Source organism: Cygnus olor, chromosome 5 (assembly GCF_009769625.2).
Source record: "Cygnus olor isolate bCygOlo1 chromosome 5, bCygOlo1.pri.v2, whole genome shotgun sequence".
Lineage (NCBI taxonomy): Eukaryota > Metazoa > Chordata > Aves > Anseriformes > Anatidae > Cygnus > Cygnus olor.
This window is the reverse complement of record NC_049173.1, coordinates 37,419,258-37,437,264: the sequence shown is the minus strand read 5'-3', so window position 1 is coordinate 37,437,264 and position 18,007 is coordinate 37,419,258. Positions and strand designations below refer to the sequence as shown.

At 43.6% G+C, this 18,007-nt stretch overlaps 1 protein-coding gene across 3 annotated transcripts in view; it reads right to left on the bottom strand.

Annotated features, from left to right (window-relative positions):
• Positions 1-17,977, bottom strand: part of DCAF5 (DDB1 and CUL4 associated factor 5) — a 69,805-nt gene extending 51,828 nt beyond the window's left edge. Inside the window, exons 1-4 of one of the 3 annotated variants that reach the window (XM_040557491.1) lie at positions 17,331-17,977; positions 6,760-6,903; positions 2,803-2,839; positions 1,250-1,389 (exon numbers count right to left, since the gene is read on the bottom strand). In XM_040557491.1, coding sequence (XP_040413425.1) covers positions 1,250-1,389; positions 2,803-2,839; positions 6,760-6,903; positions 17,331-17,541 — 532 coding nt within the window. In that variant the 5' untranslated portion in view covers positions 17,542-17,977. Of the gene's footprint in view, positions 1-1,249; positions 1,390-2,802; positions 2,840-6,759; positions 6,904-15,651; positions 15,843-17,121; positions 17,140-17,330 lie in introns of those variants that run through there. The other 2 variants (XM_040557493.1, XM_040557492.1) reach the window with 2 other exon arrangements.
• Positions 17,978-18,007: the final 30 nt, after the last annotated feature.

Sequence of the window (18,007 nt, the reverse complement as noted above, 5' to 3'; positions counted from 1 at the left end):
CATCTATAAGCAATCCACTCTGAGTATTCTGAGGGGGGTTCATCAAGACAGACCTAGTTCTGGTCATGCTCGTTCAATAAAGAGCCACTAGTGTCTTAAGGGCTAAAAGATTGCTATAAGACTAGAAAGTAGGTCTTGTTTCAGCGTTTGTTTCCTAGGCAAAAAGGGACAGAATTGCAATCTAGAAATGTTATCAAATTCACTAGGTATGGAAAAAAGCTAATTCAGTTGAAGTGCAACTTTGACCCGTTAACGAATGTGTACAAATCGCCACAAACAACTTTACTGTAAGACCAACCTATGAATTGATGCAATTGCATTTAAGCAGCTTACAAAAGAGATGCAACTTCATTTCAGCTATGATGGAAGGGAACCACATTTGGTGCTCATGCAGACTGCTCAGTTTTAAGTTATCAGCTTTGTGTTCTTTAGGATGGGGTGAATGCATAACTTAATTTACTAAAGTATTCCTGACGTACTTCTAGATTGAAATTCAATTACTGAAGTATTCCTCTCCAAAATGTAAGTACAGTTCTAAATTGAAATTCTCCTGGAGAAAAACAAACAACAACAAACACAGCCACCCAGATTGCAAGTGTTTCGATTTAGAAAACAAAGATTGAAGTAATAATTTAGCTTCTTCCCTGTTATCTCATAAGGGATCTAAGTTTCCATATAAATGCGAGAAATCTTTTTTTTTTCCAGTCAGATAAATTGATTTCGCTCTCTCATTTCGAGCCCACACTTCACAAGAGAACCAGAAAACATTATGCATAAGAACAATTACCAGTGTCACAGGGAAATAGATAGTTCGCTTTGGAAAGTTTTTTCAATCAAAATAGCTTCCCAAACTTCCAAAAATTTTTTTTATCCCAGGCTATATACAAAAACAGTGTTTTAAAAAACATCTAATCCACATTCCTAATTGGTTTAAAGTTTAGCAAGACATTTTTATTGAAGAAAAGTGTCCTCCACTGTTCCTTTAACTCAAGTTAAAACCTATTCCATACCAGGTTCTATGCTACCCAGGGCTATATGCAGGTACTTTATGAAGCCATTCAAGACAGTAACACAGAACGGTAAAGACCAGGGCTTGCCTATCACGGTCGACAAGAATTATGCATCATTTTAACCCTTCTCCAACATTCCCCATTTCGATTGTCCACATAAACATAGCTTTTGCATTCCCTGGCTTGCCCACATCCCAAATTCTTCCTAAAATAATGAACTTTCCATCTGGAGATCTCACCTCCATGGGAAGATTCTCGGATGTCCCAAATAAGAACACGGCCATCATCTGATGAACTGGCAAAGATGTTATCATTTACTGGGCTCACTGAAAGGCCGTATACTGCATCTTCATGGGCAAACACATCCAACGTCTCAGTGCTGGAAGAAAGACACATTATTATCCTTCTTTCTTTTGCTACTGCTTTAAAAAGCAAATATCTACAGCTTTATTTATGTGGTAATATTAATGACAAGGTTAATGTATCTTTCTAACAAACCCCTTGTATTTAATTGGAATAAAACAAACAAACAAAAAAAACACGCCACCAACAACCACATGTATAGTGACCACGATGCCATGCTACAGTTACGCTTGGGAGGAGGTAATGGGAAAGGGAAAGAGGTCTGGGGACCTGCGGACCAAGTTATAGTACTTAGTCTGAAAAGGATCACAAGACATAAGTAGACTCATTAATACAAGCTTCTTTAAGTTCAGCTGAAGCTCACGAAAGAGCAACATTCCATCCGGCTATTTTTTAGGTTTTCTTAGTTCTCCAGGACAAACCAGACCTACAATTCCACCCCCCCCCCCCCCCCCCCATGCAGAAAACGCAGCAAAAGAAAACAAAATAAAAATAAGTCCCCTAAGTGTCTAGGCTTCAGACATGGCACAGCTACAAAAAAAAATAATAATAATAAAAACCACCTGCGCTACTCCACTCTTTTCCCAACCTTTTAGATCACCTTAATTAGGCAGAAAGAGTGGCATGGAGAGCCCGAAAGTTGAAATATTAAGACAGAGATTTTAATATTGTTCTATTCCTTTGATAAAACCCTTTAAATAACATTTAAATTTCCCGAAAGTAATAAACTGTCACTGCTTAAATCTGTAAAAGTACAGAACAAAATTTTACATTTAAATTTTCTACTTCAAAAGTAAGAAGCACAAAAGACATGGTATGCTATCTAGAGAACTCCAATCAAATATATTACCACTACTATATTAATTAGATTTTGAGTAACAGCCTAATCTTGGTTAATCAAAGCCCAATTCTCTACTATTTTGCAGGCTTGGTTTAAAAAAAAAAGTTTTAAAATAAATATGCTTCACATCAGCATGGAGAATCAAGAAGCTGCCAAGTCAGTTTTAAAAGGTACTTAGGTGGCCAAGCACCAGTTATCTTAAATACACCTAGGTGAGCGTTTTGGGAAAAAAAAAAAAAAAGGCAAACAAAAATCCCACACAAAACAGAGCCTGTAAGTGCCAGAATAATCTGGCTCTGAATCTTCCCAAAACCTAATATGCTGCCTGCACGAGAGCATATGTATTTAATAATCCCCCTCTTTCCCAAGATCAAAATGATGCAGAAACCAAGTACTTTAAAAAATAAATAAATGGGGTGATGGGGAATACTTCATTCCAGATACGAGTTTAGATAAATAAAAAACATGTCTCAGGATTAAATCAGACTGTTCTCTTCTCCCAGACCACTAAGTCAAAACAAAATTGCCTCCAATGAGTTGTTATTAAGAGAGTTCATGAAGCAGTGGAAACACAAACTGTGTACTTACCTTTCAACATCATGGAGTATAACTTGCTCATCATTGCCTATAAAGAAAAATATAAACATTTAACATCGTGTTCCAGTGGTTAAAAAACAACAACAAAAACATATTAGAGTAAAAAAATGAAAACCAATACATGTATTTTTTTTTAAATTTAAAATTTCTATTTTGAAAACACAACTAAAACCAGAAAAAAACAGCTCTGTTGCCAGGAGATCAGCGCTGTGCTCAGTTTCGTGAAACGTTCCATGTGACATTTCCAAATGCACCAATCCATTCCACCTTCTACTGGTCAACAGGTAACTTCTACTGAACTGTTACTGATCATTCCTCATTCAGTTTGAGCTTGAGTTTTGGGACGTTTGCATTAAAGAGAAGAATATACTACAAAGCAGCAGAACACCTCTAACTCTCACACGAATGCATCTTTCTTCCTGCTCAGAGAATGCTTCCTAATACAATGGAGGGTAAAAAAAGAGTGCCACAAGCAAAATGCATTGGGCTCACGTGCCAAACAATGCCAGTTCATGCTGTCAGCCTTCAGAGTTTTGCGACTATTGAGAAGGTACAAACCTGACAGTGAAAGTGTAATTTCTTTTGTATTAACAAAACCCAAACCAAGCACCCAGACAATCCTGTCAATTTTCTTTGATCACAACCATTGACTACAATGGAAACTAACCACATGTATGCAGACTAAGAGGATTACAGCTTCAAAGTAATTCCACTGTCTTCTTCAGAGTTTTTCAAGCTATAGCAACAGAATATATATTTTTTGGTTTCTGCACTGAATATTAATTTACCTAATTTGGCACCTCCTGGTTAGAAATATTTAAGGAGAGATTCATATTTTATTCAGAGGAAAATAAACAGAAAGCCCAAAGTCATATTTTTATGCTCAATATATCTTTGTAGTTGTGGTATCAAGCTGTGAAGCTTTTCCAGTGTACGCCAAAGCCAGAAGTTTAGAAGGAGCAAAATTTCTTCTGCTATGAGTTTTAACTGTTCATATGACTCAGTTTCCGTTTATCCTGTATGCATTTCAATTTGTTTGTTCCAACAGAAGAAATATAAGAAAGTTTCTCTTTGACTAATGAAGTGCGAGATTTTCTCCATCCACTTGCTCTTTGCATAGGCTCCCAGTTAAATTGTGCCAGCCTTAGATTACTGCAGTAGCTCATCTTTTCCATGGTACAATAAACGAGTCACTTATGTGTAAGTGTCCTTTGTTCGTTAATTGGAATGGAAACTGTCCATTATACATTACAGGCAATGTTTATACCTAGTAAAACTACACTAGTGCCTATGTATTTCACCCATGAAAAACATAGCCTAGTCTCTCCAGTGATTAAATTTCCCTTCAGTGACAGGAAGGTGAGGAGCAGGAATCACTGTGCCTCACTCTCCATACAGCACGGACAGGAGAATCATTCTAGCTGCCTGGCTTCAGGCCTCCAGCCATCACAGGATCAATCTTCCCTTCCATCAGAAGCTCCAAAATGGGAAAAAAAGAAAGAAAAGAAAGGGGGGCATGGAATAGCCACTGCCTCTCTGTGTTTTGTGTGTGGAAGGAGAAGGTGGTGACAAAGCTTAACCACAAACTGCTCAATTGCTTCTGGTAAGGATTCATCCCTGCAGAAAACGTCACTGTTCTTCAGACTAGTAGAAGGGTAATAGTATTCTTCAGGGATGGGAACTTCCTTGGTATCTTGAGATTTTCCCCCCCGGCCCGAGATCACATGCAAACCACTACCCACTCAGTTCCTACCTTCCGTTTTAGGATTGGCTATATGTGGTGCATGTTACACATGCACTCTTTGACGTCAAGGAGGTTTGAAATCACTTGGATGGAATTCAATTTATACTGAATTGGAAAATCTTCTCCTCTGCTATCAAGACCTGCTTTACAGAAACGTCCTCAAATCCTAAGTCATTAGCTCCTGGCAGTTTTGTTTACAGAACAAATGAAGTTCTGTGCCCCTTATGCTGGTTTCCACACTTAAAACCTAAAAACTTAAAAATTAAAGTATTCCAACTTCTATGTTTTGAATGCAACTCCAACTGAATTTATTGAACAGAGGGGAAATCAACAGATCTTAGGACCCGCACTTCTTTCAGACCTCCTGAGGATCTCCAAGAACATTGTTGAGTGATTAAATATAGTTAGCCCCATTTTACTGGAAGAGAGATGACAGATGGTACATCTAGGCCATGCAGCAAAGTGACTTTTTACAAAGGATCCAAGAGTCAGACTCACAGCCCCAGCAGACGAGCTCTGTGAATCTTGGTGGAGCAGATGAATAAGTTCCTGACTCCTCCAATGGAAATAATTTCTGGCAGAGGCACAGTGTGTATGTGGACCAGAGGAGGAGAAAGAGAGAACGGCCAGTTTGTCTGTGCATCAGCTGTTACAGCTCATCGAACCTGGCATCTTAGCAAAAATACGCTATAATCAATGATACAAATCTATAACTGCAGGTGTTAACTGCAGTGGCAAGGTACAGAAAAAACATTCTGCTGCTCCTCCTGTGATAACTGTAGCCTCTGACAGCACGGCCCAATGGACAGAGGGTTGAGCTGGAAATGGCAAGTACCATCACAGCTGCTCCAGCAAGATTTAGCACAGTTCATCTGTCAGTTCAGCCCTCGAATATTCATGTAAGCTTCCATTTGTCTAAATTCAAGCTAAAGCAAAACAGACTTCAGCCGAAAATTTCACTGGAATAACTACAGGCCTCAAATAGAAACATTCACTCTGTAGACAGTGTGGATTGCTGTCTCTCTCATAAAATAAACAGCAGTCTCAAGGATCAGAAGACAGACATCAGTATTCAACATTCTTGTTTTCTTTTTCCCTCCACATCATCTTTCAGTGTATCCGAATCATTTCAACTTTGAAATTTGACACTATCTAAAGCTTTGCTATGTCTTCCCCCCACCCCAAGGGACATTATGGTTTTAATCCAGCATTAAAGCATGGAAAGTTTCCACCATTCCCATGTCCTTAGAACCAATTTACAGCATTGATTTGCAGTTCACAAATCTCAGTAACAAAGAAGCAGTGAAGGGCTCTGACCAAGTGGTCTCATAATACCCTAAAATAAATCTAGCTGTGTGTTAACGGACATACTGATGAAAGATACAAATCCCTATCCTTCTGATAATCAGATCAGACATAGAAATAAAGTATAGCAGAAGAGGACAACGACTGCATTTCAACAGTCTTGTAAGCAAAACCTCTCCTCTTCCTTCTCCTCTCAGTTCAATTCTCCTTCCTATGTCAACACTTCAAAAATCAAGCAACGAGAGGCAAAATGAACATAAATTCTAGGGGTTTGTAGGGAACAAGTACATGCCCACTTTCCTTATATTAGTTTTAAGATTAATTCAATCTTCCTGTTAAAATGTGGATTTATATACAAACAGATGAAGAATATCAAGGACAATTAGAGCCTGATGTGCCAACAGTTCTAAGGGGCAGACATCTATCAAGGACTGAAATGAGATCTGAGGAAAAAGTGACCCACCAATAGATGGCAATAGTTCTTCATTAGCCATCTAAGAGTGTATTAAAATTGGTTAGTAGCAGCAGAGGTTTTCAAATATCAAGCTAGAGTGCCAGACAGGATGCAGCACAGCTAGGAGGGAACAACACAGATGATGTTCCACAGTCTGTAGCACAAGTAGGGGCAGGACTGGACTGAGGATTCTCACGATAGTTTGTGATGCAATGCCCTTACACCAGGATACAGGAAAAAACAGAAGCATGATGAGACTGAGTATGTTGTGCTTGCTAAAGAATTCCCTGTTCCAAAAGAACCTTCATGTGCTGATTAAGGTCAGCTTCCAGATCCCTAGGGGATTATGGAAAAGACCTTTAATATGGGGTAGGATCTCACTCATGGCTTCTACTCTAAGGCAATCTCAGTGCAGACTCCTGTGAATCAGGGTGCTCTTCCTTACCTCCAGAGAACACCTTCGTATTGCCACTGTTGAAAGCTAGGCAAAAGATATTAGAGTGATGTTCCCCTTTCAGCTGAACTGGTTTGACTCTTGAGTGGATGGCTTCTTCCATATGCCAAAGTAAGACCCGGCGGTCATCGCCTCCTAGAGGAGAGAAAGGAAACTCGTGTTACTGCTGAAGTCGCATGTAAATTGATGATAGACAAAATACCTCATTCTGCAGTTACTCAAAAAAAAAAAAAAAGATTATTAGCATAAAAGTTGTACCTCGCAATGGTTTGGATACTTAGACAAGTACTTACATAAAGATGCTATGCAGTCAGGTATTCAATTAATATTAATGATAGCAGAGAAATCAGCAGGAAGAGTTTGGAATAAAAACCTGCTATTCTGCCAATACATACTGACAACCTATGGCAACCTGCAGACTCAGAATTTTGCTGGCATGTAAAATTCTGTAGTAAGCTGTAAATGAATGACATGCCAAAGTAACATATGCATGTTGGCAAAAATACTTCCGCACCAAATCCCTGTTCACAGCATTGCTTATGTTATTCGTGAAACAAGAACCTTCCCCCCCAACCAACAACTGTATCTCCACTAGCAGTCTTTGCAAAGCCTGTTCATAGCACAGGTTAGTTACAGGACTGACGTGTGGGCATAAAAAGATGTTGCTGAAGACTCCTGAATGCTCCAGTATACACAGTTATGTCATGCTTCTAGATCTGTAAAGGTTAAGATGGACACTTCTGAGGTGAACCTCCTGACAAAGAGGATAACTGCAGAAAAGAAGTTCAAATCTCTCGTTTTATAGTTTTCTTTGCTTTTGTAATAGTTTGCCTAGTTGCAGTTCTCAGTTCAGAACTCTACGCACAAATATATTTAAGTGCTTCCTTCTCTACCTGGTGAAGAGTCAGGAATAAAAGAAACATTAGACAATGTTTATGCTGTAACCACATTAAACAACAGTTTACCAGGACGGGAGAAAATCTTTCAATCTTTTCCAAAAATCTTTGATTTTTTTTTTCAGGATTCTGCTGTATTTGGTAGTGCTCTCAACATCAATTTTGGATGCCTTGTAAAATTCAAATAAAGCTTTTTCAACTGCGAAACAAAATGTTGTTGTTATCCATCTTTAATAACAAATGAAAGAGAATAGCTTCGCAAGTCAGAAGTGCCACTAGAAACCTGCTCATTTCAGTTAAAACATTTTACTGCTTCTCTGCACAATCAAAAGCACAACCTGTGCCTTCTGAGCTCCTACCCTGAAGTAAAGATCATGAAACAGAGACAAAAGGAAACTGAAATTAATTGGTCTATGTTTTCCTTCAAGAAGGGGTAAATGCACAAGTGGAACGCATTGTTACTCTTAATCAGATTTTTTTTTTTTTTAAAAACAATTTTCACATAATACGATGCTATCAGGAAGTTTTTCCATGGAACTGAGTTATGTCAAATATCCCTTAAGTTAACAGTCTCTCAGCCTTTAAGTCTCTTAAGAGATTTTATCCCAATCACTTCGATAAACAGCACAGGTCCATGTTACACTCTATTATTTTCACAGAGCATGGATAAGTGTATTCCTCCTTCTGATTTTGTACTTCACAGAGCAAACAAGTAATGCATGATAAAGAGATTTGTAATGCATTTGGTAACTACTGAGAACAAGAGTCAAACGTGATGGCTCCAGAAGAACTCAGCACTTATGGTTAACTGAACTGATAGGAGTTTGAATTCCTTTCTGTCCAGAAAAAGGAAAGAAAGTTCCTATTTGCATCCCAGTGATTACAGATGAGCTAGTAATAAGGGGACACGACTGGTGAAATATACGACCACTCTAGTCACACTAAAATAAAGAAGTGATCGTCACACTTAAAGGGGTCACTTTCTGAAGCTGTCAACAGCCAGGTCTTAATGTTATCACTCCCTGACAAATGATTTAATAGACGCTTGTGGCTGGTGAACAGCAGCATTGCTTCTACCACACTGCATCGACTGTCTTTCAAGACTTCTGCAAAAGACATTTCAGAGCAAAACATATTAACACGTTATTAATTGTTACCATAGCAAGCCAATTTGCAAAAACACTGCTTTAAGTCTACACATCCTCCTACCTGACAGCACTGCTATCTAAGAGTTTCACTTCAACAACAAATCCTTATTCACTGTTACTACCCACCTGGTCCAGACACAAACAAGAACAATGAAGATCACCAGAGACAGCAACCCTGACTGTAGTTTCCGACACACAGCACAGCAGGAGACGGAGAAATTGAAGCCCGCGCAGAAAAGCCTTTGCCATTGTGAAAAGTTGCCACAACTTTTTTATTTTTTCTTTCAAAAAAAAAAATTCCTACTGCTTTCTGTTCATGGTGGACTTACTGTGCATGTTCACCAAGTCTGCAGCACGTGAAGCAGAAGCACTCAGCACTTTCAAGAAGCACCGGACCTGCTGCATAAGACTGTGACTACTCTGCAACACTCCCCCAAAGAGACCACCTGTGCGTGGCTACCTGGTACAGAGCACACACCAACAGCACCAGGCTTACTACACTGAGAAACCTACATATATGGCCTCATCTGAAGGCACCTTAGCCACCAAGGCTCTTGTAGGTACCTGGAAAACATTAACATCATTTTTCAAAACGGTGCTATTGTAAAAATCTTGAGCTACACAGAATCCAAATGCAATCTACATACAAGTGTAGAATGGTGGCTGCAATCCCTTTCAGGTATATGCCAGCACTGCTTTCTCCGCTTACAATACCATTAAGAATGTTTGAACAAATATCAGAAGTTTGCTAATGAAGAAAATTGCACATATTTGCATATATATATATATATATATATATATAAATAATATATATATGGATCATTTTATGGATTTCTGGATCTTTTAGGACTCCTAAACCAAGACAGTTAATAGCATATTGGAACCTCTTTCCCCCTGGGCTATATAGTGGCTCACTGAAATCCCAAATAATTTAAACTGTGAAAGCTACCTGGGACAATGTAACTACAAAGGCGTCAGAAGCAGTAAGTTTGACATCTACAAAGTGGGAAAAGCTTCACTTCCACTTTACTTCACTGATTCTGTCCAGCATTGCATAACCGACAATTTGCAAAGGGAAAGTTTGTGTGACCCAGGTTAGAATCAAGCAGTGCCATGCCAGAGTTACTTTTCAGAAAGGAATCACATTTAAAAAGATTTACTCAACTACTTCAGTGTTCATATTGTTGAAACCTGCTGCTACATGTAAAATGAATGTCAGACAGGAAGAGAACTCAGGCCAAAGAAATATTTGTGGTCAGAGAAGCTGGAAACTTTATCACCTTTCCGTATTACTCTGTATGTAGAAAAGAACACTTTTTTTTCTTCATTAAATAACAAGAACACATGAATGAAAAACAAATACACACACGTTTCTTCTCCTACCCCAAACCGCTGGAATACTTTGTTAATGCTTAGGGCCTTCTGGCTAACGTTGATGAGAGACACAGGCAGGATCAAGGAACCCTACCCAGAGGATGCTCAACACAACGTACCTAAAAAGAAAGCTTCTATTTCAAATCCTGAGATAGTTATCCTGAAGAAGACAAAATAAACAAACACCGTTTGCCCACTTCAGAACGGTTTGTGCCTGGTGCATACCCCAGGAATTTTGGGAAAAGGGAAAAAAAAAAAAAAAAAGTAAGAAGGGTGTTGTGGTTTAACCCAGCCGGCAGCTAAACACCACGCAGCCGTTCGCTCACCCTCCCTCTCTGGGATGGGGGAGAGAAACAGGAAAGTGAAGCCTGTGAGTTGAGATAAAGACAGTTTATTAAGACAGGAAAATAATAATAACAATAATAATGATAATGATAATAGTACTACTAATAATAATGTGTACGAAACAAGTGATGCACAATGCAATTGCTCACCACCCGTTGACCGATGCCCAGCCTATCCCCGAGCAGCCGGCCCCCCCCTCCACCCCGGCTAGCCACCCCTATATATTGTTCAGCATGACGTCAGATGGTATGGAATACCCCTTTGGCCAGTTTGGGTCAGCTGTCCTGGGTCTGTCCCCTCCCAGCTCCTGCTGCATCCCTAGCCTGCTCGCTAGCAGGACAGAGAGAGGCTGAAAAGTCCTTGGCTTGGTGTAAGCACTGCTCTGCAACAATTAAAACATCAGCGTGTTATCAGCGCTCTTCTCATTCTAATCCACAACATAGCACCCTGCCAGCTACTAGGAGAAAAATTAACTCTGTGCTACCTGAAACCAGGACAAAGGGGTTCCCCCAAAAAAAGTTTTTTGTTTTTGTTTTAAGTAGCACAGATAAACGATATGGGTAGAACACTGTCTCCACCGTTTCTAAACCAAAGCATTCCAGGTTTGCCCCACTTCTGGGCTACTATTTCCCTAAAACATTCCTTGTGCCGGTTACCTTCAGAACAGGCAATCAGTAAATGTGCACACAACTCACTCCGGAGGAGGATCCTACCCCACAAGTGGTCTACCCGAATTGATTCGGTACAGCTCTCCTCAAATGGTTTGAAGAGGGCCAGCGCATACCCTTGTCGAAAGCAGATCTAGCTTAAGCTGTATCTGCATAGCTCATGAACCACACTTCAGCTCGTGTGCGCAAAAAAAGAAGCATTTCTAAATCATATCAGTGAGCGCTTAAAAACTGCGGTTTAAGTGCATTAACCTTATCAGCTGCGGATAAAGCTCAAGACCACTACACCTCTGCCTCCAATACACCTCCTAAGGCCCCATCACTGCAGACAACACTTCTAATCATAACCTAAGATTACTCTTATTGCTTCCATCTACTCGAGAAGCTGTAAGAATCACAGAAAGTGGGGAAGGCATTTCAAGAAGTTGATCGCTTGGCAAGCTGATCCTGGCCATGGGCAAAATGGCAGACCAGCTGAATACCCCCACCAGATGTGTGTTTAGTTTGTTCTTAAAGGAACTCCTCTGAGGTAGATTTCACACCCTCCTTAGGCAGCCTATTTCAGTGCTTCGTTATCCTCGCCATTAGGCAGATTACCCTAATATCTAGCCCGAGGGTGCAGTTTGACGTTACACATAATCCCACTGCCCCCTGCCACGTGCTCCTTGCTATTCTCCCTCCCATCGCATTCAGTGGCGATGCAGGCAGCAGGCGAGCATGTTGAAGAAGCTGACCCCATGGAAAATCACACCTCAGACAAACAACTTCTCCCTATCCCTCCTAGGCCCCTCAGTCATACCAGTTTACGACTTTAAGCTAAACAAGTGCCACATTACAAACAAGGGAGAGGAGAAAAAAGTGAATGAACTACAGGATGAATGGGAGGGGAAAAAAGGCTGCCCTTTTTGGAGGCAGACACAAGTTATAGCACATTAGGTAATATCGAACTGCGCCCTACAATTTAAGACCATTTTCTTGTCCTATTCCCAACGGACAAAGAAGAGTTTACAACTTTATGTAACAATAATTAAAGACACTTTGAAGACTTGCCTGTCTACTCAGTTTTTCTGTCTGTAGCCTGAACAGACCCCTTCCTTCTAGGCTTTTATTTTACTAGACCTCCAATCATTCTTCACAGTCTCCTCTGAATTTTCTCTAGTTAGGCCACATCTTTTCCAAAATTTGTGCCCAAAATGGAGCACAGTGCTCTTTTTGAGGCCCCAACAGCGCCAAATAGAGCAGAAGGATTACTTCACATGCTTTATCAAATCTGATGTTGTTTATGCTGCGATCTACTATCGCACTTGGATTCTCTTCTGCATGACTGCTGTCTAGTCTCCAGACTGTAGTTGTAGGGTTGACGATTTTGAAACAGTTTGCACTGGTCCCTATCAAGCTGCAGGACATTTTTTTCCAAGTAATGTCTCTAATTTTAAATTCGACTCCTACCCTCTGAAATTATTGCCGCCTTTCCTCGTATCATCTTTATTTTTTTTAATTTCTCAGACACTAACAAAAATATTGTGTAGTAAGTGAACCCACGATGCCTCCTCACCCAGAATTCTATTCGACACAAAAAGGCTAAGATCAGGACTATCCCTTCTTAAATCGTACTTGATACACAACTCCCTTAATTCAGAAGTAATATTCCGCTACCTTTGCTAACGCCACATCATTCTGCTGTCCTCTTAGATTTACCTGACAACCAAACGACAGGCGAATTACCAGCACTTCTTGCATGCCTACAAATTTACAACCGTAGAAGAGCCATCTATTTCTGCATTATCTGGCAAGGGAGAAAAGAGGTAGAGAGAGTCCGAGCAGAAGAACATATGCATGGATTAAGCAAGCCTCAGATTACAGTATTTCCCAGAAGTTATCTTGAAAGTACAGTTTAAAGTGTGTGGGGGGGGGGGGGGGGAGAGGAGTGGGAGGTTCTGATAAAGATACTCATGTTTCTAAGAGATAGCACACATGAAAGATGACAGACAAATAGGAAAACGCATCCACCAAACTCGAGGATGGGAACAAGGAATGCTATTAGGCAGGAATAAATAAATATGATTTTTAAGAAGTTAAACTGCAGAATGCTTGGCATATCTGAGGGAAGGAGTCAGCTGCTTATCATTGCCTATGGAATTTAACTTCCATGCACTTACAGTTGTGTTTTTCAAACTGCTAACAGAAAAATACCACCACCTCGCACATATAAAGTTGCAAAGAGGCATTCTGTCCAATGAAATCTTTCAACTCCATCCAGCAGCTAGTTTTAACTCATCTCAGCCTCTTCCCTTGTGTCATTCTTCAGACAGGTCTTTTCTACTTGTCCCACTGCACTGTCTCCTGAGTATGCACTTCCTCCTTTCATTTCTCTTAACTTTCTTTAACTCATTTCCTTATGCCTGTCCCTTCTTCTAGAAGTCTGGCCCCAAAACATTAGCGTTTCTCTCTTTCTCTCCCTTCTAAAGTAACACTGCTAACTCCACGCAGGCATAGCAAAAGCCCAGACAGGCAGATCCCCAATCCAATTTGTTGATCAAACTTTTTTTTTTTTTTCCTTTCTAATAGTGGCTGAAATGGTCAAATGGCTCCAGAACATAGACATACTGTAAACAAAATAACAACAACAGAAAAACACAACACTACTTAAAATCATGGTTAGGAACAAAATTAGTTACTATTAAAGGTGCAATCTCTAACACAAGACTTAATGAGGTTAGGAAGTTTTAAACACGCTTTCAAAGGGCTTGCTGAGGCTTGTCTACACCTAAGTTCTCTCCAAAATCCTAACAGGAAAACTATCTGGAACTGTAATGTAAACCCTGTTTAAGCACTTTGAAATGTTTACTAAAACAGTAGTAATCATTAGCCTTACAGACTTATTTCTGGGAGATATGGTCAAAAAAAAAAAGAAAAAACAAAACAAAAACAACACAAAATTCACACCAGAAAAAGTGGGACACATACCCAGAAAAAGCATTCCAGCCAATACTGATGAGAACAGCACTAACTCGGATGCAGGCTTGAATTTAAATGGAATCAGTATAGGCAGTATGAATGCACTGTATCAGCTGTACTTAAAACAGCTCTAACAAGGTCTAACTTCTTAACAAGTCAATTAGCCGAGGCAGACTTCTCGATGTTAATATACATATTACTTAAAACCGAACAACTGAAAAACTGCTTGCACTCTTCCTTTTCACACACTCCGATATCCCTGTTAACTCCCTTAGCTGCTACAAGTGCAGATGGAAGTATCTAACATCTCATCCTTACCTCAGCACGCTGACTATTTTGAGGGAGGAGAGACCCACATGCCATCTATTCTAAGGCTCTATCGACATTTGGAAGTCTTCTGAAGCAACTCTTCTAGAAGAACTTCAGATTACAGTCATCTTATGCCCCTCCTTTATCTTTCATCTGAGCTCCCCTTCCCACTGCTTTTTCTCAGTGTTTCAAGATTAAGCATGACCTTAAAAAAGTAGTGTTTTGAGTGTAACGTTAATTACTTATAATGGCATCAAATTTAACAGAGCATCCATAAATCTTTTGCCTTTTAACTTCTTATTCTTGAATGAAGAACAAAGCACCTGCCTGTTGTCGCTGTATCACATACAGCTTTCTAGATCTTGTGGTCACAGATAATGTAAAACTTCATTTAAAAGTTACCGTAATTAGAGCTTTTCGTTTTCTCAGGGCATCAATACAAAGTCAGACTTAAGGTAGTCTGTTCTTAATTATCCCAAATTTGTGCACTGCTAACACATGTAACTTAAACATCCACCCCACACCCATCCACCCCCCTGACTTTGTTTTTTTTTTTTAATAATAGAACATTCACTTGCTTCTTAGTCACCTTATGAGTTTAGGAGGGTACAACTCTAGCACCATCTCCTACACAGTAAGTGCTTAGGCCCTGTAAACACTCTGTAGCTTTAGAAGAAGATAGGAAATTGTGAAATAAACATGGTTTGAAAGCCTTCCTTTTCCACATATCCACTAGATAGGAAATCTGCCTCCATTCTCCCCCTGCACCTACCTTGACTCAGGCAGTTCAACAAAATTAATTCCTGAAGTCCCTTCCAGCCCTCATTTTTTTTCTACTTCTACCTAAAGAATGGATGTCAACGTAGGCAAGTGCATCAGTGATGTGACAAGACCCAAAACACCTTCTAGGGCTTCCCTGAGCAAGAACAGGAAATTCTGATGGTGTTTCCATCACTCATGATGAAAAATTCAGAAAACCAACGCGGGATGCACTTGAGCTCTCAGTAGCACTTTGGAAGTAGAACGCATAGTTCTGCCTACTTCTGGAGAAGGACTGGTACAAAGCTGGATGCCGAACGGAGAACACCTGAGAACCTCAGAACAGATGCACCAGCCCTCCCCCAACACACAACCATGTGTGTATACGCACGTGTATGTATATCCACAAGACAAATGGATGTGTACCTTGCAAGTTGTGTGCGCATAGATGTAAGAACCCCTGACAGCAAAGCTACAATCCTCCAGGGACACTTATTCTGGGAATTACTGGACTTATGCTTCAAAGTTTCTTCAAATCAGAAAGTTATAATTAGGAAGGTCTCGGCGTATCAGCTTCCGCTCTAGAAGAGTATGATTTGGTGGTTTTATTCCACACTGGCGTTAAAAATAAATAACTGAACAGCCATGATAACTTTTTTTTTTTTTTAACCAAAGCCCCGCGTTATTTCTGGAGCTATCACCGCCGCCGTGCCCCAGCAGCCAGGGCGCCCAGGCACGGCGCAGCCCCCCGCTGCCTGCAGCCCCGGGCGCTGAGCGAGGCCACGGCCCCAACGCCGCTCCCAACACAGCTGCCGAGGCCTCACGCCCCGGGGCCGGGCGATGCCCCGGGGGCCTCCCCGGCGGGGATCGGGCTCTCCCGGGGAGGGAGGCAGGCAGGGAGCTTCTCCTCCCGCCCCCTTCCCCCGAGGCCCACGGCCTCCCCCCGCGGCCTGCCGCGGGCGCAGCGGCCCGGCCGGCGCCCCGCAGGGCTCTGCCCGCTCGGCAGCGGGGTCCCCGGGCCGGGCAGGAGGACAGGGGAGCACCGCGGCCTCCCGAGGGCCTCGCCGAGGCCGGGCTGTGCCCTCGGTCCCCCGGCCCGTCGCTCCGAGCAGCCCGGGGGGAGCGCGGCCTGCAGCGCCCGGCCAGGCCCCGGCCTCAAGTTGCCTCCTTTCCCCGGCGAGCCTGGGGGCGGGGAAGGAGGCAGAGGCACCTGCGCCAAACGCTGCTGGGGAGGGAGAGGGGGGGAGGCGGGCAGCCGGCTGCCGGGCCCCGCGGCCCCTCCCGGCGGGGGGGAAAGGCTCGGCACCCCTTTCCCCCCCTCCTCGGTGTCGCAGCCCGTGTCGAGCCCCTGCCTCCCTGCTACCTGACAGCATCCCCTCCTCCCCCCGGCCTCCCCCTGCCCCAGGCAGGCAGCAGCGGGGAGCCTTAACCACCCCCCCCAACCCCATCACCGCGGAAATAATCCCCCTCTTTTCCCCCAAAGCATCCTGCTAGGGGAGGAAGGGGGAGAGGAGGAACAAAACACCCCCCCCCCCTCCCTCCCCGAAGCGGGGTGCCCAGCCCCCCAGGACACGCCGCCCCCCCTCCCCCCGGTGCCCCCGGCCGGGTTGAGCCCCCCCCGGCCCCCCCTTGACCCCGCTGCGGGCGGACGCTGACAAATGTCAATCGGCTCCCACGATTAGCCCCGCAGTTCTGTTTCCCCTCCCCGAATAAAATCACCCCCCTCCCCTTTTTTTAAAAAAAAAAAAAAAAAAGAGAGGCAAAACAAATGATCCAGCAAATAAAAGGGCACCCCCGGCTTCCCCCCTCCCCAACCCCGGCGTCCTGGAAACACTCGCGTAGAAACTTTGTCTGGGGCTCCGCACCACCAGCAGCAGTCACGGCAGAATTTAAAACCTGTCAACCATTTTAGATCTCCACTTGGGGGAACATTAATCCCGGGCCGGGGCTGCTCGGAGGCACGGCTGCGGGTGCCGCCGCGGCTCCCCCCGGGCCGCGGGAGAGGCGGCCGAGGAGGAGGAGGAAGAGGAGGAGGAGGAGGATGCTTTCTGGGGAGGGGGCGGCGAAGGGGGGGGGGGGTGAGGGCCGGGGAGCGCTCGCTTTACCTGAGACCAGCCACTGGCCTCCATTGTTGGAGAATTCAATGGCATTGACACAGCCGAAGTGGCCCAGGAGGTCCTTCTTGTAGAGGTTCCTGCAGCCCCGCAGGCGTCGCCGCTGGAAGTCCTGGGTGAGCAGGGGGTCCCCCTCCAAGCCCCGCTGGGACAGGAACCCCACCACGGACCGCATGCTGCCCCCCCGGCCTCGCCTCTTCATGCTGCCGCCTGCGCCGCTCCCCGCCGCTCCTTCCCCCGCCGCCCCTTCCCCCGCCGCCGCCGCCGCCTCCCCTCCCCCGCTTCCCCCCTTGTTATGGTTATGATGATTTTTCTTTAGCCAGCCATGGCAGAGAGGTGTTAGACACTCCGCCGCTTCCTGATCCCGCTGGCTCCTCCCCGCTCCCCTCAGCAGCTGATCCTCAGCTGCAGCCCGCGCCTCCCCGCCGCTCCCGGCCCGGCTCTAACGTCGCGCCGCCGCTTTTTAACTCGCTCCTGTAACGGCGGAGCGGGGAAATTCGCGGTCTCCTGGCCCGGCTCAGCCCTGCCCTGCCCGGCTCGGCTCGGCCCTGCCCTGCCCGGCTCAGCCCAGCACTCCTCGCCGCCAACGTTGGGCAGCAGGCAGGTGCTGCCGCGGGTCGACACCGTCCCCAGACTCGCTCGTCGCGGCGCTTCTCTTCCCCCCCCCC